Here is a 22,500-nt window from a genome sequence, read left to right on the forward strand (position 1 = left end):
ATATTTCAACTCGAAATATTTTCAACTCGGGGCGAAAATTACGCCGCTGAAAACGCGCCGGCCACATCGGGTCGCCCCCAACGCGCAGCCCGGGAAAATATGGCGTCTATCGCAGCCACACGCGTCTGTACGTTGACTTTTCATGGGATTCGGTCGCGCGAAAAAATAGTTTTGCTTCTGGTGTGAACGCACCTTAAGGGGCGCATCGAGAGGAGAACCTGAGACGGGATCCAAGAGGAGGTTCCCTCAGTCATACGAAATGTATTCATACGTCAGTGTTGTTGAGCACCATGATATTAATAACGTGCGTGTGGCCTCAAAGGACCGCAGAACAATTAAGGTTCTTTAATGGTTCTTTAAAAGGTTTTGTGGTTCTACGAAGATCCATCAACTACTGAAGAACTCTTCACCTTTTTTCGAAGGGTTCTTTGTGGAACTAGAAATGGTGCCTTGAAGAACCATTTTTAAAGGTTATTTGAGACACCTTTATGGGTTCTTTGAAGAACTGTTCTTTAAAGAACCCGGGTTTGAAAGGTTCTTTGAGGAACCAGAAATGGTACTTTAAAGATCCAACCTTTCAAGGTTCTTTGAAGAAATGTTTAAAATACGGTTCTTTAAAGAACCCTGGTTTGAAAGGTTCTTTGTGGAACCAGAAATGGTGCCATAAAGAACCATGTTTTGAAGGTTCTTTAAGGCACCATTATTAGGCTATTTAAAGAAATATTTAAGGACATGGTTCTTTAAAGAACCATGTTTCGAAAGGTTCTTTGTGGAACCATTTTTGAAGGTTCTTTGAGACACCTTAATAGGTTCTTTGAAGAACTCTTTAAAGACACGGTTCTATAAAGAACCCTGGTTTGAAAGGTTCTCTGTGGAACCAGAAATGGTGCCTTAAAGAACCATTTTTTAAAGGTTCTTTGAGACACCTTTATAGGTTCTATGAAGAACTCTTTAAGGAACTTGGTTCTTTAAAGAACCCTCGTTTGAAAGGTTCTTTGTGGAACCAAATAATGGTGCCGTAAATTTTTTTTTTAAGGTTCTTTAAGACACCTTTATGGGTTCTTTGAAGAAATATTTAAGGAACTTGGTTCTTTAACCCTCCTGTTACCTTTAGGGTCAATTTGACCCCATTCAATGTTTAATGTCGGTGTTCTTTGAGGTCAATTTGACCCCAGGCTGTTTTTCACTGTGTCAAACATCTAAGAAATATCAACTTTTTTATATATTTAAAGGGCTATTTAGGTAGTCAACAAACAAACATAAAGTACCTCACACTTAAACTTGGAAAACAATATTACTTCTAATAATTTTCTGGAGGTTTTAATTGCTGGGATCAAATTGACCCCAAGGGTAAAATATGTCAGTAAATATAAAGGTAACAGGAGGGTTAAACAGTGAATGGGGTCAAATTGACCCTAAGGTAACAGGAGGGTAAAAGAACCCTCGTTCTAAAGGTTCTTCGTGGAACCAGAAATTGTGCCTTGAAGAACCATGTTTTGAAGGTTCTTTGAGACACCTTTATGGGTTTTTTGAAGAACTCTTTGAGGAAATGTTTTTTTAAAGAACCCTGGTTCTAAAGGTTCTTTGTGGAACCAGAAATGGTTCCTCTATGGCATCACTCTGAGGAACCATGTTTGGTTCCAGATGCCTCTCCTTGTCTCTGTGCTCCTCCTTGTCGCTGACGTCCATGTCTGCGCCTCCTCCCCCCCAGGAGTCCCGTTCTGCGAGCTGCGGGAGCATTTCGGAGAGGAGTTCTTCAGCCTCTGCTTCGAGGAGAACGAGCGAGTGCTCCGGGCGGTCGGCGGAAACCTCCAGGACTTCTTCAACGGCTTCGACGCCATCTTGGAACACATTCGCACGTCCACGGGGCGCCGCGCCTCCTCCGAGAGCCCCTCCTTCCAGTGCAAGGACCTCTCCGAGGAGGAGAAAGGGAGGAGGACGTTGGAGGAGCGAGGAGGAGGAGAAGGAAGAGGGAAAGTGTTGCTCCTCCATTGCTTCAACCCCGCCCCCGTCGTGGGCTTGGTGATGCCGGGCTTCATCCGGGCTGTCGCCAGGCGGATCTTTCACTCGGAAGTGGAGGTGGAAGAGGTCCCGCCTCTCACTCCCTTATTGCCCAATGAGGACGCGGAACACACGGACGGAGACTCTGCCACGCCCACCTCGTCGCCGTCCCCTCCCTCTCCTTTCCCCACCTCCATTCCCACGGTGTGCTTGTCCTTCCAGATCCTGGAGACACGCCCCCCTCCTTCCCTCGCCGCCGCCCCCCCGGCGAACGCCGCCAGACGCCTCTCCTTTTCCACCGACCCGAGCGACCTGTGCATCGGCCTGGCCACGTTCTGCCGGGTGTTCCCGTTCCACCTGGTGCTCGGCCCCCGCATGGAGCTGCTGCAGCTGGGGGAGGGGCTTAGGAGGCAGGCTCGCATCGAGCCTCACCGGAGCCTCTTGTTCAGGGACTTCTTCGAGATCGTCTCCCCCAAGATGGCGCCCTCGTTCCAGGGAATCCTGCAGAGGCTGGCCTCGCCGTTCACCATCTGCACCAGGCCCGACACCAAGGAGAAGGTAAGGAGGCCTCGTGCGTAACACATGTAATACCACTTCTCACCACCGTACTGCCAGGGGAGGACATTTACGTATTCTTTTAGGGGGCAGATTTTTCCCCACTGACTAAAATCCAGGGGCTTGTGTGAAATAACATTTAACCTTTGTTCAAAAATAATAAATATACTTATTTAGGCTTACAGTGTATGAGCAATTAACAATACTATTAGGCAATAATACGACTATTAGTTAATAATAAGACTATTAGGCAATAATAAGACTATTAGGCAATAATACGACTATTAGTTAATAATACGACTATTAGTTAATAATAAGACTATTAGGCAATAATAAGACTTAGGCAGTAGTCTACAGATTCAAAGTGAAACGGAAAACAAATCAGACAATCATATCAATGTTATTCTTATTTCTTTGTGGCTATTTATTGTTACTACATTTTTTAAACAACTATTAACAATTATGACCTATTTCTTAGTTTTAATATAATTTCCAAATTATATGTATTGATTTTTTTCAAAGAAGATAAAATCCAGAGAGCTACAAACCAGTTAAAATACATTTATAAACAACCCCAAAATAATTAACATTAGCAGATTATGCAAAGTAATCCGTTAGTTATGCTACACGATGCAGATGATTTGTGAGCTCTGCAGATTAAATGCAAAAGGGATTAAAAGAAGATGTGTTTCTATTGTAGGAGTCCAACTCAACGCATTTCTGGTTTTCAAAAGGATTATTTTAAAAACTATTTTTGAGGGTTATGAGTAGGGATGAGAATTGAGAAGATTTTAACGATTCCGATGCCTTATCGATTCCTGCTTATCGATTCGATTCCTTATCGATTCTCTTATCGATTCTTATTGGGCAAGGGGTGAAAAAAGAGCACAAACGGGTTTATTTACATTAATTTTCTTTTCTATAATTTTCTATAATGCTGCACACACCATATACAGTTTGTATACATACACATTTACATTTTTTTAAATAACCAAAAACATTTATACATATTCCTCTTGAACTTAAAATAAAACTTACATAACTTAAATAAAATTCATTCTGTTTAATTTAAACATGTTCCTAGAAATTACAGTGCTCCTTCCTTTTTTTAAAAGGGTATATGAACTGAGCTGCCAAAAATGAAACTAGCAGTGGCAAATACCAAGTGTGCAACCATCGATTGTATGGATCATCAACAATTCTTGTGCAGAAAAATAAGCATGTCTGCTTTCTCCGGGAGGATCCGCGATCTCTCAGGACTTATTGTGTCTCCAGCCGTGGAGAACACTCTCTCAGATGGAGGATGAACACAAAGATATGAGGAGGTGGACAAGACGTGCTGTAGCCTGAGACCCAGACAGACGACCAGCCTCTGAACCGGTCTGACTCTGAACCTCATCAGCTAAATTGGATGGCAATGGAGATTATTTATATCGTGAAAGCTGGTTTACAGAATGAATGCCTCCCCATGTGGCCCCGCCCCCTGAACAATACCAGAGACGCGTTCCGATTTATTATTGTGTTCACCTGGCCCGCTGCCGTTGAGATTGCAGTGAGACGCGGAGAAAATGTGAAGTGGTGCTCTTCGCAATAAAACATCTTTGATGGGACGTGTCGCGTCTCGGCCAATCAGCGTTCAGATGTCCACAGCGTTTGGGAAGTTGGGTTAGCTTGAATGTTAGTCCGCTAGATCTGCTGCTGTCACGCTGCACGGTGTAGCGATGCTAACAAAGTACCCGTACGTTAAAAACAATGTGATTTAGCATATTTTTAGTGTCGATACTTCATTAAAAGAGCGATCAGAGCGCACGCAATGCTCCGCTCTGTTAAATGCTGTCGTAATGCGCGCACACAGGTGAGCACACTCGCACCGCACACTAGCACTTTTTGTCGTGTGAAATGGAGCCAAACTTTAGAACGCTTCTGCCTAGTTGCCATGTTTGCTGCAGTCTGAAGAAGAAACAAAAAAAGTTTGCGCATGCGCAACGCCACAGAGGACCGTTAGCAGAACCGTTAAAGAATTTGGCTGACGATCCCAAACAATCGGTTCACTGGGAACCGGTTCTAAAACAGAACCGGTTCTCGATGCCCATCCCTAGTTATGAGTGTGATTGAAACATATGTATTCGGAAGACGAATATATGTATATATTTTTTTTATTTTCTTTATTATTCTTTTCTATATTTGTTCTATTAATTTTCTGATTTATTTTATTCTAATAATTTAGGATAGGAATATATAAGCATGTTTTTATTCTACCTATACCTTTTCAGCCTTTCTGTTTTTTATATTATATAGAATAATAACACAACAAAATTACACACAACAACATCTCCTATGCATCTAGATATTATATTAAAACATTTTGGTTTAAGGGCTTTAACTCTTTTTTTTTGGCTGCAACTAACAATTATTTTCAATATATAATAATAAATATTTAATTAATTGTTTTGTATGAAGTCATTAAATAGTGAAACATTAGAATTATATAGGTCTTTGAATGTCTCGTTTTATACACACCTCAAGATCTCCAGTTTATTATCATGCGTGACAAAAGGAAAAGCACAAAACAATAAAATATGGAACTTTAGTAAATGTTTAAAAGCATTTTGGCTTTAAAACCAAAATAGTTGCTCATTCGTTTTTTATCTGAAATGATAAATAGAGTTCTTCTATTATTCTGTTGACATTACCGAAGGTCGTTATTATATTATAACTAGAAGGAGCAGCTTCTGTTTGATGAGTCATTCCTCTGAGCTCCAGGTTGTGTGAACAACGTGTTCACGGAGCTCTGATTGGGTGATTTTGGGGTTAATCTGAACAGATTCCCAAACACGGGAACGCCGGGTCCTCAGATCCTCCATACGTACACATACCAGGCTCCCTACGGTCATGGAAAACCTGGAAGAGTCATGGAGTTTTTTAAATGGTTATTTCCAAGCCTGGAAAAGCTCTTGAAAAAAAATTATATCTGAAAGGTTCTGGAAAAGTCCTGGAAATGTGTTGTATTCATACGTTAATTCACGCTGAGTTTTAGATAATTAATGTATGTTTTTAAAAGAATGACGCACCTTCACTGAAAAGACAAATGTTTATTCTTTAAATCTAAACTATTGTCTCATTCATTTCTCATTTAAGGTTATTGACTGTATGCTTTGGAATTCTATTTGTTAGTTTAAATACAAAGTTTTCTCACTTTTTTAAAAGTTTGGTCATGGAAATTTGGTTTAAAGTCCTGGAAAAGTCCTAGAAAGGTTCTAGAAAAGTCCTAGAAAAGTCATGGAAAGGTCCAAGAAAGGTCCTAGAAAAGTCACGGAAAGGTCCTAGAAAAGTCCTAGAATGTTCCTAGAACATTCCTGGAAAGGTCCTAGAAAATTACTGGAAAGGTCCTAGAAAAGTCACGGAAAGGTCCTAGAAAAGTCCTAGAATGTTCCTAGAACATTCATGGAAAGGTCCTAGAAAAGTCCTGGAAAGGTCCTAGAATAGAAAAGTCCTAGAAAGGTCCTAGAAAAGTCATGGAAAGGTCCTAGAAAAGTCCTGGAAAGGTCCTAGAAAAGTAATGGAAAGGTCCTAGAAAAGTCCTAGAATGGTCCTAGAACATTCCTGGAAAGGTCCTAGAAAATTATTGGAAAGGTCCTAGAAAGGTCCTAGAAAAGTCATGGAAAGGTCCTAGAAAAGTCTTGAAAGGGTAATGGAAAAGTCATGGAAAGGTCCTAGAAAAGTCCTGGAAAAGGCATAGAAAAGTCATAGAAAGGTCATGGAAAAGTCATGGAAATCCATTGGTTCATGTGTATGAATCCTGAGTTAGACACTCGCTCCAAACAAGTCCCCACTAAACGCTTCAAGGAGAGATCGTTGTACTTTAAAAAAAATGTTCATAATGAATCTTGTGTCACCTGGAAAGAGAAGCAGAACAAAGGGGGGAGAGGAAGAGAGGTCGGGCTGACATCTTCACCAGAAAGGGCAGCGAGAGGCGGCGACAGGCCAAAGTAAAGAAGGTGAAGAGGCCACAGAAGGCTGTGTGTGTGTGTGTGTGTGTGTGTGTGTGGCCTGGAGTGGACGTTCAGCTCACCCGGGGACATGGAGGCGGTGCAAGAGGCATTCAAAGACCTTCTGGAAAAGCCAAGTCCCAGCTCTCTTAGTGTGAGCACTGTGATCAGCACACAGTGAACACTGTGGAGGAAGAGATCTCGGGACGAATGAGACTCATCTACTTCCTGTCTCGCCGGAAGAGTTTCAAAATAAAAGGACCTAAAACATACAAAGGCACTTACAAAATAAAGGCTTTTGGGGAATAATCACTTTATTAACGGTCATTTACACTCGCGTCTCTCCCACTTCGCCCCCTTCTTTCGGTGCGTTACTTCCCTTCCTTCCTTCACTCGCCTCCTCGTTCCCTGCGACGCCAGAGAGGCAGAAGGAGAGCAGAGTGCTGCCGAGTTAAACACAGACGCACAACTAGGCCAACGCGACCACCTCCAGGGATGTGTGTGTGTGTGTGTGTGTCCACGGATGTGTGTATCTGTGCATTAGTGTGTGTGTGAGAGTGACGGATAGACGCACACAGAGTAATCTGGTATAATTATATCTTCTGTACACAATTAAAGAAGATAGCAATCTCTCTCTCTATCTCCCCCACCCTGTGCTCTCTCGAAATAATGATTAATATTTGAAATATTAATTTTGTTCTACAAACTTCAAGCTCAAAGGAAGGCCAGTTGTATAGTTTATATCACCAGCATAACTGTTTTCAGCTGTGCTAACATAATTGCACGGGTTTTCTAATCATCCATTAGTCTTCTAAGGCGATTAGCAAACACAATGTACCATTAGAACACTGGAGTGATCGTTGATGGAAATGGGCCTCTATACACCTCTGGAGATATTTCATTAGAAACCAGACGTTTCCACCTAGAATAGTCATTTACCACATTAACAATGTAGAGAGGGTATTTCTGATTAATTCAATGTTATCTTTATTGAAAAAACAGTGCTTTTCTTTGAAAAATAAAGTCATTTCTAAGTGATCCCAAACTTTTGAACGGTAGTGTATGTTGTCATGGCTTGGCTCTCAGCCACAACAAACGCACGATGGAGACTGTGGCGCGAGTAGAAAAAGAGAGAAGTTTTATTCCACCGCTACCGGATAACAACACCGCCGGAAACACAATTCATAGCCCGGCGGTCAGCGGTTCCTGGCTGCTCCTCGTCCTACATCCTCCGGCCAGAGAGAGAAAGACTGCAGCCCTCCTCAGGTCCTTTATGGAGATCCTGATTGGATTGAGAGCACCTGGGGAGAGGCTGCACCTGGAGACAATCAGGGAGAGAGAAGCACCCACACCCCCCCAGCAGAGACAGTGAGGCAGAGGTCGTCACACCCCCCCCCTTAAAGTCGGTGTCCCCAGGATCACCGGCTCCTGCAACCTCCCCGATCCCAAACCACAAAGCAATACTTAGTGCCATGGGGCCCGTGACAGCGCGTCAGCAATAACATTGTCGGACCCCCTAATGTGCCTAATATCAAGGTTGTAAGCCTGAAGAAACAAAGACCACCTCGTCAGTCTTTGGTTGGGACACTTCATTGAATGTAAAAAGGTCAGGGGATTGTGATCTGTGTAAACCAAAATTGGTCCTCCTGCTCCCACATATACAGTGAAATGCTGCAACGCGCAAATGAGTGCTAACGCTTCCTTCTCAATAACCGAATAATTCCTTTGGTAGCTGTTAAGTTTCTTTGAAAAGAAACTGACGGGTCTCTCTACCCCCCCCTTGTCAAGCTGGAGCAGAACCGCACCGACTCCCACTTGGCTTGCATCTACTTGGAGACTAAAAGGACGATCAAAACATGGAGCCGCTAACGCCTGAGAGGAGCACAACAGAGCCTTAACCCTCTCAAACGCTCTGACAGTCAATCGACCAAGTATATTTTTCCTTAGCCCTAAGAAGTTCAGTCAAAGGAAACACTGTACTGGAAAAATGTTCACAGACCCTCCTGTAGTAACCCACCATACCCAAAAATCTCTGGAGTTCCTTTTTGGTTGTGGGCTGTGGGTATTCAGATATTGCTCTGACCTTGGCCAGAACTGGAGCCACACAACCCTGACCTACCACATGGCCTAGATATGTCACTGTTGCCTCTGCAAAGACACATTTGGCCAAATTAATAGTCAGATGTGCCTCCGCCAACCGTTCAAACAACCTCTCGATGCGCTGAACATGAGCCGTCCAAGTCTCACTGCAAATTACCAAATCGTCCAGATACACCGTACAGCCCTCTAAACCCGACACCACGCGATTCATCAACCGTTGGAATGTAGCAGGGGCATTTTTTAACCCAAACGGCATTACCTTATATGAATAAAGTCCCGATGGTGTGATAAATGCCGCTATTTCCTGTGCTCGCTTGGACAAGGGGACCTGCCAATACCCTTTAAGCAAATCAAATTTGCTAACATATTTTGCAGACCCCACCTGATCTATACAGTCATCCATCCGCGGCAAAGGAAAAGAGTCAGATTTTGTTACCGCATTTACTTTTCTTAGATCAGTACAGAATCTAGGTGTCCCATCCTGCTTCGGCACCAAAATACATGGAGACGCCCAACTAGATGCTGATGGGACCGCAATTTTATTCTCCAACATGTAATTAATCTCTGCATCCAGCCGATTACGCTTGACTGGTGGCATGCGATAAAAATGTTGCTTAATCGGCTGAGCGTCCCCAACATCAATATCATGCTCAGCCCAGTCAGTTTGCGAAGGAGTGTCTCCAAATAGACACAGATATTTGTGTACCACTGCTGAGAGTTCCTCACGTCTTGATTCTGCCAAATGAGACAACAACTTGTCTAAATTATCTAGCGATTCCGAATTTCTCAAACGACCACAGAGCAAACTATCATCTGGTTCAGGCACTATATCCCCTTCATGCGTCAAACCATGTGTCACCGCAACAGCCGACTGGCCTTCCTCCTTCTCCACCCCTGTGTTTGTGTTAACCTCCCGCTTGTGGTAGGGTTTCAGAAGATTTACATGACAGAGGCGTTTAGTCTTCCTTCGTTCTGGTGTTGCCACAACATAATTTAAATCAGAAGTTTTCTCAATGATAGTGTATGGACCTGAATACTTCGCCTGAAATGGGGAACCAATAATAGGCATAAGTAATAGGACTTGGTCACCTGGATTAAACTCCTGTCGTGTCGAACGACGGTCATACAACTTTTTCATTTTCCTTTGAGACACTGACAGCTTTTCCTGTGCCATACTCAAAGCAACAACCAACCGACGTCTGAAGCCATTCACATAATCCACCAAGCTTCGTGGTGGCTCAGTGTCCACACAACCCTTTTTCAGCACTGCTAAGGGACCCCGTATCGTATGTCCGAAAACTAACTCATTAGGGCTAAACCCCGTACCTTCATGTACCGCCTCCCTTGCAGCCAACATCAACCAAGGAAGACCTTCCTCCCAGTCTCCATCTAGCTCAGTACAGTAAGCACGTAACAAGGATTTCAATGTCTGGTGAAACCTTTCCAAAGCACCCTGACTTTGGGCGTGGTAAGCTGTTGACTGGTTCTTCTTAATCTTCAAAAGTTTCAACACCTGAGCAAACTTGTGAGATGAAAAATTGGAGCCTTGATCACTCTGAACGACCTTAGGAATACCAAATATTGAAATAAACTGCGACAAAGCCCTAACCACAGCCTTAGTTGTAATCGACCTCAAAGGATAAGCCGCTGGATACCTAGTGGTTTGACACATCACAGTCAGCAGATATTTGCAACCAGACTTTGAACATGGTAAAGGACCCACACAATCCACAATGAGATGTGTAAATGGTTCACTTACCACTTGTATCGGCTGTAGTGGTGCTGGTTTGATCTTCTGGTTTGGTTTCCCTGTCAGCTGACACACATGACATGTTCTGATATACTGCGACACATCTGTCTTTAGACGTGGCCAAAAGTAGTGCCTCAGGATGTTCAAATATGTTTTCCGAACCCCAAAGTGTCCACACTCATCGTGTGCGACTTTCAGGACAAGAGGACGAAGCTTAGTTGGCACCACCAGCTGGAAAACCTCAGTTTCCCTACCATCAACAGCCATCCATCTTCTAAACAACAAGTCATTACGCAACATGTATCCACTTGAAGCGTTTTCCCTTTCTGCCATTGGCGCAGCACAGTCAAAAAGCCCCTTCAATGAAGAATCCTGACGTTGCTCCTTTCCCACCTCATGGTGTGTAAGTAACACCGAAAACTCAGACAAAGATGAAACCTCCACTGTGTCAGTTGACTTTCCATCTGATAGCAAGTCATGATCCCTTTTGGCCCTAGCCCGTGTGATCACACACGAGGCCGTAACGTCTGGCACCACTGTAGAGCGCCTCTCAGCTCCTGCCTCAATCAGACCACCAGTGACTACCACAGAAGAACCATCAGCCCAGACTACCACCTGCTAAATCGTTACCCAGAATGAACTGTATCCCCTCGATTGGAAAAGCCGGACGTACCCCAATAGCCACATCCCCTTTAACAAGATCACAGTCAAGATACATCCTATGAACAGGAACAGGAAAAACCGTTAATCCCATCCCCCGAGTCCGAACCGTGTCACTTTTCTCAGACAAAGGCAGAACAGAGTCAATAATAAAGGAGTCAAACGCCCCTGTATCCCTCAAAATTTTAATTGGAATTTTGACTTGGCTACCTACCAATGACACCAACCCCTCTCTTATAAAAGGAGCATAGGATGCCAGAACCTCAGGTCCACACAAGTGGTCCGTAAGCGCCTTGTCAACACAGCAGCTACTCACAGGAGCAGCGAACGCAACTGGTTTACCCACAAATCTTCCTCCCTTGGATTTTGCTCTAAGCACCGGACAATCTGGTTTCCAATGGCCTTTCTCACGACAATAGTTACAAGTATCCTCCGATTTTTCCCAAGCCACTTTCTTTGGATCCATCCCAAATGACCCAACATCAACAGCCCTTCCACTTCCCCCAAACCCAGGCAGATCTCGAGCGCGCCCTCCGAACTTGCCCTTATGCAGTAACACAAACTCATCCGCTGCTCCTGCAGCCTTGGATGCCGAAGTTACCCTGTGTTCTGTTATATAGGTTGCAATGTTGTCAGGAAGGATGTTTTTGAACTGTTCCAAAATCATGAGTTCACCCAATTTGTCAAAAGAAGTGATGTCCAGAGCAGCTAACCAACGTTTAAAATGAATCGACAAATCCCTTGCCATTTCCACATAAGTCTGCCCCTGTTTTTTCTCCAAGGACCTAAACCGCTGTCGATAAGCCTCAGGAACAAGTTCATACACTCTAAGCACCGCCAACTTTATTTTTACATAGCTAGAGCTATCCTCCGAACATAGCGCAGAATATGCGGACTGTGCTTTTCCTGTGAGTACACACTGAAGCATCAGGGCACAGTCTGCATCCGGCCATTCCCTAGCTTTAGCCACTCGTTCAAAAAGCAAAAAAAAAGTGTCAGGATCACCTTCATTAAATTGCGGTAACAAGCGCAAGTTGTTAGCATCGAACCGCGGAGGCGACTTGGGCCCCTGTACACCGTGCCACTCACCCATGGAAAGACGCTGTCCTTCCATATCAATTTTGGCTTTCTCAGTCTCCTGCCGCATCCTCTCCACTGCAATCTCCTTTTCAAACTCCATCTCATACCTCCTTTTGTCATGACTCAGCTGCAACAATAATATCTCCTTCTGCTGCTCAAAGGACAGTGAACTAGCTTGCCACAGAGGTTTTACCACCCCCTCTTTCTCTGCCGGCAACACTCCCGTTTCACATAATGCCGACTCAATAGAGGCTTTTATAGTGCTTTTTAGCCTCTTATCGCCCACGACTTCCACCGAGAAATGTTCCGCAATAATGAGCAGCTGCTCCATTGAGAAATTTCCAAGGGCTTCCTGAGACGGAGCCCTGATAAACGCGTCTATATCCGCCATACTACAACGCAACACAGGAGTTTACACTGAGACAAAAAAAAAACTGATTGGAGTTTCCCCACTCACTACGACACCCGCTAACTAATCACCTCCCTAGTCTTCATGTGGTTACTTGCGGCGGGTACTTATGCACTACAGACCGCTGGCCGAGCAAAGCGACTAGCAAGCTAGCAAAAATACTGCGACCACGGCCATGCTCCCAAACCGAAGTTTCAGCCACTTTCACCACAACATTACACCCCGCACAACGACCCCAAGGGAACCGTCGCTACCACCTATCAGGAGAAACTCCGTACAAAATAACGAACTAACTCAAACACACAACCTTATCTTACCAGTTCGGACGAGCCCCCAGCTGTCATGGCTTGGCTCTCAGCCACAACAAACGCACGATGGAGACTGTGGCGCGAGTAGAAAAAGAGAGAAGTTTTATTCCACCGCTACCGGATAACAACACCGGCGGAAACACAATTCATAGCCCGGCGGTCAGCGGTTCCTGGCTGCTCCTCGTCCTACATCCTCCGGCCAGAGAGAGAAAGACTGCAGCCCTCCTCAGGTCCTTTATGGAGATCCTGATTGGATTGAGAGCACCTGGGGAGAGGCTGCACCTGGAGACAATCAGGGAGAGAGAAGCACCCACACACCCCCCCACACCCCCAGCAGAGACAGTGAGGCAGAGGTCGTCACAATGTGTGTGTGAGAGTGTGAGTGTATGTGTCTGTGTGTGAATGTATGTTTGTGTGTGAGTGTGTGTGACTGTGTGTATTTGTTTGTTTAAGTTTGTGTGTGTGTGACAGTCAGAAGCAGTTTATGGGTCTCCCTGCTGGATGTATTTTGTCTTTTTTTTTAAGCATAAGAAAATTGTGTGTGTGTGTGTGTGTGTGTGTGTGTAGATGTAGACTGCATGTATTATGCAGACCTAGGAGAGCCGTGTGCTATAAATATAACGGAGCTGCAGTGTGCTCACCGGCAGAATATTCTATCTGACACTACGGAGAACGAGAGAGAGGGAAGGAATGAGAGAGAGAGAGACAAAGAGAGAGAGAGAGACAAAGAGAAGAGCATATATAGAAAGAGAATAATATATAGAGACATGGAGGAATGAAAGAGACATAGAGGGAGAGAGAGAGGGATGGGTAAACTCAAGAAAGGGAAGGCTGCCTCTCTCTCCAGGCTGTGTTCTCCTCTCTGCTGCGCGATGGTGACGTGTGCAAAATATCAAGGAGCTCGTCAAACTAATTATTATTCACCAAACAATTGCAGTTTTTATCATGTTGACAAACAACACTGCAGCTGTAGACACGCAGCTCCATTCGTCTCACGACCAATCAGACGCTTGCTATTCAAAGATGCTGCAGACGTATGACATCACGGGCTGTTCAAGGACATTCGGATGAAGTGGGTCAAACCAGTGACGTGATGACGATGATTCAATAGAATTACGTTCGATTGTTTACGCATTTCAAAAAGTAAAGTCGTTTCCACCGTGTGACCTTGAACAGTCGAACAATAATTCTGTATTTAATCAAATATATTGTATTCAAGGTCATTCCTGTCGGGCCACATCTCTGTGGATCAGCATCGAGGAGCAACAGCGTCGTTCTTGAATCGCCTCTTTCAGGGTTCGACTGTATCCTCTGGAATCCTCATCGTTAGTTTAAACGCTAAATGTTCACACCAAGATTTCACAAAATGTTTGGTTCATGGAAATTTGGTTTAAAGTCATGGAAAGGTCATGGAAAAGTCATGGAAAAGTCATAGAAAGGTCATAGTTAACGTCAAAGAAAGGTCATGGAAAAGTCTTAGAAAGGTCATAGAAAAGTCATGGAAAAGTCCTAGAAAGGTCATAGAAAGGTCATAGAAAAGTCATAGAAAAGTCATGGAAAAGTCCTAGAAAGGTCATAGAAAGGTAATAGAAAAGTCATGGAAAAGTCCTAGAAAGGTCATAGAAAGGCAATAGAAAAGTCATGGAAAAGTCCTAGAAAGGTCATAGAAAGGCAATAGAAAAGTCATGGAAAAGTCCTAGAAAGGTCATAGAAAAGTCATGGAAAAGTCCTAGAAAGGTCATAGAAAGGTAATAGAAAGGTCATAGAAAAGTCATGGAAAAGTCCTAGAAAGGTCATAGAAAGGTAATAGAAAGGTCATAGAAAAGTCATGGAAAAGTCCTAGAAAGGTCATGGAAAAGTCCTAGAAAGGTCATAGAAAGGTAATGGAAAAGTCATGGAAAAGTCCTAGAAAAGTCATGGAAAAGTCCTAGAAAGGTCATGGAAAAGTCATGGAAAAGTCCTAGAAAGGTCATAGAAAGGTAATAGAAAAGTCATGGAAAAGTCATGGAAAAGTCCTAGAAAGGTCATAGAAAGGTCTTAGAAAAGTCCTAGAAAGGTCATAGAAAGGTCATGGAAAGGTAATAGAAAAGTCATGGAAAAGTCCTAGAAAGGTAATGGAAAAGTCATGGAAAAGTCCTAGAAAAGTCCTAAATAGGTCATGGAAAAGTTTTTTTAAATCATAGAAAAGTATTTTTTTAAAGTAATGGAAAGGTCATGGAAAAGTCATAGAAAGGTCCTAGACAGGTCATGGAAAAGTCATGGAAAAGTCCTAGAAAAGTCCTAAATAGGTCATGGAAAAGTTTTTTTAAATCATAGAAAAGTATTTTTTTAAAGTAATGGAAAGGTCATGGAAAAGTCATAGAAAGGTCCTAGACAGGTCATGGAAAAGTCGTGGCCCTTTTACATCCCATGGAATGGTCCAGGTGACCTCCAGGTGACGTCCATAGTGGTGAGAGAGGCTCTTATTAAAAACTCCTGTGGCTCAGTGTATTTCTGCAAACTGCACAAAAGGCCTAACTTCCGTAACTGTTCTCCCTCCCCATTGGTTCGCTCCGCCAGGTGATGGAGCTGAAGGGTCAGATGATCCACGTGCCCGAGTCCTGCTCCCTGATGTTCCTGGGCTCCCCACGGGTGGACAAGCTGGAGGAGCTCATGGGCCGAGGCCTCTACCTGTCGGACATCCCCATCCACGACGCCACGCGGGACGTCATCCTGGTGGGGGAGCAGGCCAAGGCCCAGGACGGCCTGAAGAAGAGGATGGACAAGCTGAAGGTAGTGCATTGTGGGTCGATTCTATTCCACACAGGACCACAGACACAACCTCTTCAACAGCCAGATGCATGTGTTGCTTCTTTCCACCTTCCTGAAGGTGTGTGACCTGTTGACACATGAAGCTGACCAGAGGAACACGTGTTGGGGAAAGGCCTTGTTGTCAGGTTGAGGGGAATGAGCTCTCTGGCTCACTATCTGGCTCCCTGGCTCACTATCTGGCTTCCTGACTCACTATCTGGCTCACTATCTGGCTCACTATCTGGCTCACTATCTGGCTCACTATCTTGCTCCCTCGCTCACTAGCTGACTCCCTGGCTCACTATCTTGCTCCCTTGCTCACTATCTGGCTCCCTGGCTCACTATCTGGCTCCCTGGCTCACTATCTGGCTCCCTTGCTCACTATCTGGCACCCTGGCTTACTATCTGGCTTCCTGACTCACTATCTGGCTCCCTTGCTCACTATCTGGCTCCCTCTCTCATTATCTAGCTCCCTGGCTCACTATCTGGCTCCCTCGCTCACTTACTTGCTCCCTGGCTCCCTATCTGTCTCCCTGGCTCACTATCTTGCTCCCTGGCTCACTATATGGCACCCTGGCTCACTATCTGGCTCCCTTGCTCACTATCTGTCTCCCTGGCTCACTATCTGGCTTATTACTTAACCCTCTGGGGTCATTTTCTCGATTTTACACAATTTCTTAATTCCACCTTTTAAAGGACACTTGCATCCGACACAGATTAGTTTCTTACATCAAACATTGCAGAACAATCTCATGTCTCTCTATAATGAGGACACGTGTCCTCAGGCACAAGAGTAAAGAGATAATAAAGACATAAAGCTGGACATTTATGTCAGATAAAAACAACAACTTCATCTCTCTTGTGAAAACATTCCTTTACTCACGTGGAAAAACTGTTTGGGCGTTTGAAAATGGGTTACTAAAAGCTCTTGGGTTCACAAAAGCAGTGAAATATATGAATAAAATGGTAGATACATGGAAATAAATGTGAAAAAAATAAATAATTATTATGGTTTTTTGAGTAAAAATTATGAAATGATAAAAATTAGACTAAGAAATGAACATGACCATCAACAAATGTTTGTCTTCAAATAATGATGTATTATAAATAACCAGTAAGCCTACAAACGCTTACAGGCTCGTATCAGTTAAGCCCCGCCCTCTTGTCTGATGGCAACCAATCAGCAACCTGCGACCGCGCCATGTAGAAATACGGAAACCACACAACGATATTCTGTTTTTATGATCGTTGTTCAGCTCACTGAAGCTTCTTCATGAAACTCTTCCGGCTGGAGGAACTCCTGAGACTCGCTTCCTCTAATTCTTTTCCAAAGTGCCCTTGAGCAAGTCACTGGGTTTTGACCCGATCCCACGCATCTGCTCACTGCAGCTTCTCCCCCGGGCCCCCGCTATGAATAGATACGCACCAGGGTCATGGAAGACCTGGAGAAAGTCATGGAAATGTTGTTATATGTTCGTTTACACTGAGTTTTAAATAATAAATATGCTTTTAAAAGAAAGACGCTCTAAATATAAGCCGGCGTACGCTCTTTTTTACTCGCACATTTTTCCCGCTGCAAGTGAACGCACCGTAACTGAAAAGACATAAATGTTTATTATTTTAATCTAAACTATTGTCTCTCATTCATTTGAGTCATTTAAGGTTTTATACGGTACGCTTTGGAATTATCTTTGTTAGTTTAAATACAACGTTTTCTCAGTTTTTCATGTTTACACCGAGGTTTAAAAAAAAAGAATGTGGTCATGGAAATGTGGTTTAAAGTCTTGGAAAATGCAATGAAATCGTCATGGAAATGTCATGGAAAGGTCATGGAAAGGTCAAGGAAAGGTATAAGAAAAGTAATAGAAAGGTCATGGAAAAGTAATAGAAAGGTCATGGAAAGGTCATGGAAAGGTCATAAAAAGGTCATGGAAAAGTCATAGAAAATGCAATGAAATTGTCATGAAAAGGTAATAGAAAAGTCATAGAAAATGCAATGAAATTGTCATAGAAAAGTCATGGAAAGGTCATATAAAGGGTCATTGAAAAGTCATATAAAGGTCATGGAAAAGTCATAGAAAGGTCATGGAAAAGTCATGGAAAGGTCATGGAAAGGTCATATAAAGGTCATCGAAAAGTCATATAAAGGTCATGGAAAAGTCATAGAAAGGTCATGGAAAGTCATAGAAAATGCAATGAAATTGTCATGAAAAGGTAATAGAAAAGTCATAGAAAATGCAATGAAATTGTCATAGAAAAGTCATGGAAAGGTCATATAAAGGTCATTGAAAAGTCATATAAAGGTCATGGAAAAGTCATGGAAAGGTCATGGAAAGGTCATATAAAGATCATCGAAAAGTCATAGAAAATGCAATGAAATCGTCATGGAAAGATCATGGAAAGGTCATATAAAGGTCATGGAAAAGTCATAGAAAGGTCATGGAAAAGTCATGGAAAGGTCATAGAAAGGTCATAGAAAGGTCATGGGAATCCATAGGTCAGAATGTGTATGAACCCTGCATATCTTACTTGCTCACTTACGTAAACTTAAAAATGAATACACATGCATCAGTTTTAATACTTCCGTACTCCCACTTCACCTCCTTCTTTCCTTCTCTCCTCTCCTCCAGGCCACGTTAGAGCAGACCCACCAGGCGCTGGAGGAGGAGAAGAGGAGAACCGTGGACCTCCTCTACTCCATCTTCCCGGGCGACGTGGCTCAGAAGCTGTGGCGGGGTCAGCCGGTGCCCGCCCGTAAATTCGACGACGTGACCATGCTGTTCTCGGACATCGTGGGCTTCACCGCGGTGTGCGCCCAGTGCACGCCCATGCAGGTCATCTCCATGCTCAACGAGCTGTACACTCGCTTCGACTACCAGTGCGGCATCCTGGACGTCTATAAGGTCGGTGGACGGACACGCCGTCTCCTTCGGGTTGGGACGGGGCGTGACTCACCATTCTCTACGCTGTGAAACAATAGGATGTCATTCAAGGGATTGCTTATGGTTTTTATGCACACCTGAGGTCACCTGAGATCACTTGAGGTCACCTGAGGTCACCGTAGGTCACCTGAGATCACTTTAGATCACTTGAGGTCACCGTAGGTCACCTGAGTTCACTTTAGATCACTTGAGGTCACCGTAGGTCACCTGAGTTCACTTGAGGTCACTTGAGATCACCTGAGGTCACCTGAAGTCACTTGAGGTCACTTGAGATCACCTGAGGTCACCTGAGTTCACTTGAGGTCACTTGAGATCACTTGAGGTCACTTGAGATCACCTGAGGTCACCTGAAGTCACTTGAGGTCACTTGAGATCACCTGAGGTCACTTGAGGTCACTTGAGATCACCTGAGGTCACCTGAGTTCACTTGAGGTCACTTGAGGTCACTTGAGATCACTTGAGGTCACTTGAGATCACCTGAGGTCACCTGAAGTCACTTGAGATCAACTGAGGTCACCTGAAGTCACCTGAGGTCACCTGAGGTCACCTGAGTTCACCTGAGGTCACTTGAGGTCACTTGAGATCACCTGAGGTCACCTGAAGTCACGGTAAAAGATGAATTATTCTCCAAAGACGTGAGAAGCTTCCCAGGAATTTAGAGCCACCCTCTTGTTTGTGTTTGAGGAGACAGAAATATAATGACTCAGCTTTTTATATTCAAAATAGAGATAATGGCACCTTTACGGGTGAAGACTTGGTTTAAGGTTAGTCAGGTTAGGTTTAGGCTCAGGTTAGGTTTAGGTTAGGGAAAGGATTAGGTTTAAGGTTAGTCAGGTTAGGTTTGGGTTTAATTTTAGGTTTGGGAAGGTCTCCGATATAAGTCAATGTAATGTCCCCAAAGGTCATGAAAACACAGCTGTGTATGTGTGTGTACTGTGCGTGTGTGTGTGAGCTGTGTGTGTGTGCGTGTGTGTGTACTGTGTGTGCGTGTGTACTGTGTGTGTGTACTGTGTGTGTGTGTGTACTGTGTGTGTGTGTGTACTGTGTGTGCGTGTGTACTGTGTGTGTGTGTGTACTGTGTGTGTGTACTGTGTGTGTGTGTACTGTGTGTGTGTGTGTGTACTGTGTGTGTGCGTGTGTACTGTGTGTGTGTGTGTACTGTGTGTGTGTGCGTGTGTACTGTGTGTGTGTGTGTACTGTGTGTGTGTGTGTGTACTGTGTGTGTGTGTACTGTGTGTGTACTGTGTGTGTGTACTGTGTGTGTACTGTGTGTGTGTGTGTGTGTGTGTGTACTGTGTGTGTGTGTGTGTGTGTGTGTGTGTACTGTGTGTGTGTGTGTGTGTGTACTGTGTGTGTGTGTACTGTGTGTGTGCGTGTGTGTACTGTGTGTGTGTGTACTGTGTGTGTACTGTGTGTGTGTGTACTGTGTGTGTACTGTGTGTGTGTGTGTGTGTGTGTGTACTGTGTGTGTGTGTACTGTGTGTGTACTGTGTGTACTGTGTGTGTGTACTGTGTGTACTGTGTGTGTGTACTGTGTGTGTGTACTGTGTGTGTGTGTGTGTACTGTGTGTGTGTGTACTGTGTGTGTGTGTACTGTGTGTGTACTGTGTGTGTGTACTGTGTGTGTGTGTGTGTGTACTGTGTGTGTGTGTGTACTGTGTGTGTACTGTGTGTGTGTGTGTACTGTGTGTGTGTGTACTGTGTGTGTGTGTGTGTACTGTGTGTGTGTGTGTGTGTGTGTGTACTGTGTGTACCTTGTGTGTACTGTGTGTACTGTGTGTGTGTGTGTGTACTGTGTGTGTGTGTGTGTGTGTGTGTGTGTACTGTGTGTGTGTGTGTGTGTGTACTGTGTGTGTGTGTGTGTACTGTGTGTGTGTGTGTACTGTGTGTGTGTGTGTGTGTGTGTACTGTGTGTGTGTGTGTGTACTGTGTGTGTGTACTGTGTGTGTGTGTGTACTGTGTGTGTGTACTGTGTGTACTGTGTGTGTGTACTGCGTGTGTGTGTACTGTGTGTACTGTGTGTGTGTGTACTGTGTGTGTGTGTACTGTGTGTGTGTGTGTGTGTGTGTGTGCACTGTGTTGTGTGCACTGTGTGTGTGTGTACTGTGTGTGTGTGTGTGTACTGTGTGTGTGTGTGTCTGTGTGTGTACTGTGTGTGTGTACTGTGTGTGTGTGTGTGTACTGTGTGTGTGTACTGTGTGTGTACTGTGTGTGTACTGTGTGTGTGTGTGTACTGTGTGTGTGTGTGTACTGTGTGTGTGTGTGTGTACTGTGTGTGTGTACGTGAGTGTGTGTACTGTGTGTGTGTAGTGAGTGTGTGTACTGTGTGTGTACTGTGTGTGTGTAGTGAGTGTGTGTACGTGTACTGTGTGTACTGTGTGTGTGTACTGTGTGTGTACTGTGTGTACTGTGTGTACTGTGTGTACTGTGTGTGTGTGTGTGTACTGTGTGTGTGTGTGCACTGTGTGCACTGTGTGTGTGTACTGGGAGAGAGGGTCATCTCGCGATCATAAGGAGAGGAGGAGGGCCAGTGTCTAAGTATCCCATAAGGAGGAGGAGAGACAGTGTATCCTAAAGTCGCAAGGAGGAGAGGAGGGCTCAGTGTCTCTCGCGTCCTGGGAGAGAGGAGAGAGAGAGGCTGGTGTGTCTCGCGTCAAGGAGAGAGGGAGTTGGAGGAACAGGTGTATGGTGGAGGAGGAGGAGGGGAGGAGGTGGAGTGAGTGTGTGTGAGTGTGAGTGAGGGAGTGTGTGTGTGTGTGAGGAGTGAGGAGTGTGTGTGTGTGTGTGTGTGTGAGTGAGGTGTGAGTGGAGTGAGTGTGGTGGAGGAGGAGTGGAGTGAGTGAGTGAGTGGTGGAGGAGTGAGGAGTGTGTGAGGTGAGTGAGGAGGACGAGTGTGTGTGTGTGTGTGAGTGAGTGAGGAGTGAGGAGTGAGTGGTGGAGGTGGAGTGTGTGTGGTGTGTGGAGTGAGTGTGAGTGAGGAGGGTGGTGAGTGGAGGAGTGTGAGGAGTGAGTGGAGGAGTGAGTGAGGTGTGTGTGGAGGTGTGAGGAGTGAGGAGGAGTGGAGTGAGGTGAGGAGTGGGGAGTGAGGAGGTGGAGGGAGTGAGGAGTGTGAGTGAGGAGTGGAGTGAGTGAGTGAGTGAGGTGAGTGAGTGGAGGTGAGTGAGTGTGTGAGGAGGTGGTGAGGAGTGTGTGAGGAGGAGTGTGGGTGAGTGAGTGGGTGTGAGGAGTGAGTGGAGTGAGTGTGGAGGAGTGAGGAGGAGTGAGTGGAGGGTGAGGAGTGAGTGAGTGGGTGGTGGTGAGTGTGAGGGTGAGTGAGTGTGAGAGTGAGTGTGTGTGTGTGAGAGTGAGGAGTGAGGTGAGTGGAGTGAGGGTGAGGAGTGGTGAGGAGGAGTGGAGTGTGAGGGTGAGTGAGAGGTGGTGTGAGGAGGTGAGGAGGAGTGAGTGAGTGGTGTGAGTGGGAGTGAGCGAGTGAGTGAGTGAGTGTGAGAGTGAGTGAGGAGGAGTGGAGGGAGTGGTGAGGAGTGTGTGTGGGAGGTGTGAGGAGGAGTGAGTGTGTGAGTGAGTGAGTGAGTGAGGAGTGGTGTGAGTGAGGGAGGAGGAGTGAGGAGGTGAGTGGTGTGTGAGGAGTGTGAGTGTGGTGGGAGTGTGAGTGAGGGTGAGTGTGAGGAGTGGAGTGTGTGTGTGAGGAGTGAGAGGAGGAGTGTGTGTGGAGGAGGAGTGAGTGGGAGTGTGAGTGTGTGTGTGAGGAGGAGTGGAGGAGTGAGTGAGTGTGAGTGAGTGAGGTGTGGAGTGGTGTGAGTGAGTGAGTGTGTGTGGGGTGAGGAGAGGTGAGTGTGTGTGGTGAGGAGGGAGTGTGTGTGAGGAGTGAGTGTGTGTGGGAGGAGTGAGTGAGGAGGTGTGTGTGGAGTGAGAGGAG

General features: G+C 45.0%; 1 protein-coding gene across 1 annotated transcript in view; it reads left to right on the plus strand.

Moving 5' to 3' along the window:
• gucy1a2 (guanylate cyclase 1, soluble, alpha 2) overlaps window positions 1–22,500 on the plus strand; it is a 48,603-nt gene that overhangs the window by 14,549 nt on the left and 11,554 nt on the right. The window contains exons 4-6 of the mRNA XM_056442079.1: window positions 1,712–2,559; window positions 15,412–15,624; window positions 18,273–18,549. Of these exons, the coding sequence (XP_056298054.1) occupies window positions 1,712–2,559; window positions 15,412–15,624; window positions 18,273–18,549 (1,338 nt within the window). The remainder of the gene's footprint in view (window positions 1–1,711; window positions 2,560–15,411; window positions 15,625–18,272; window positions 18,550–22,500) is intronic.

The sequence above is a fragment of the Pseudoliparis swirei genome, chromosome 20 (genome assembly GCF_029220125.1).
Source record: "Pseudoliparis swirei isolate HS2019 ecotype Mariana Trench chromosome 20, NWPU_hadal_v1, whole genome shotgun sequence".
Taxonomy (NCBI): Eukaryota; Metazoa; Chordata; class Actinopteri; order Perciformes; family Liparidae; genus Pseudoliparis; species Pseudoliparis swirei.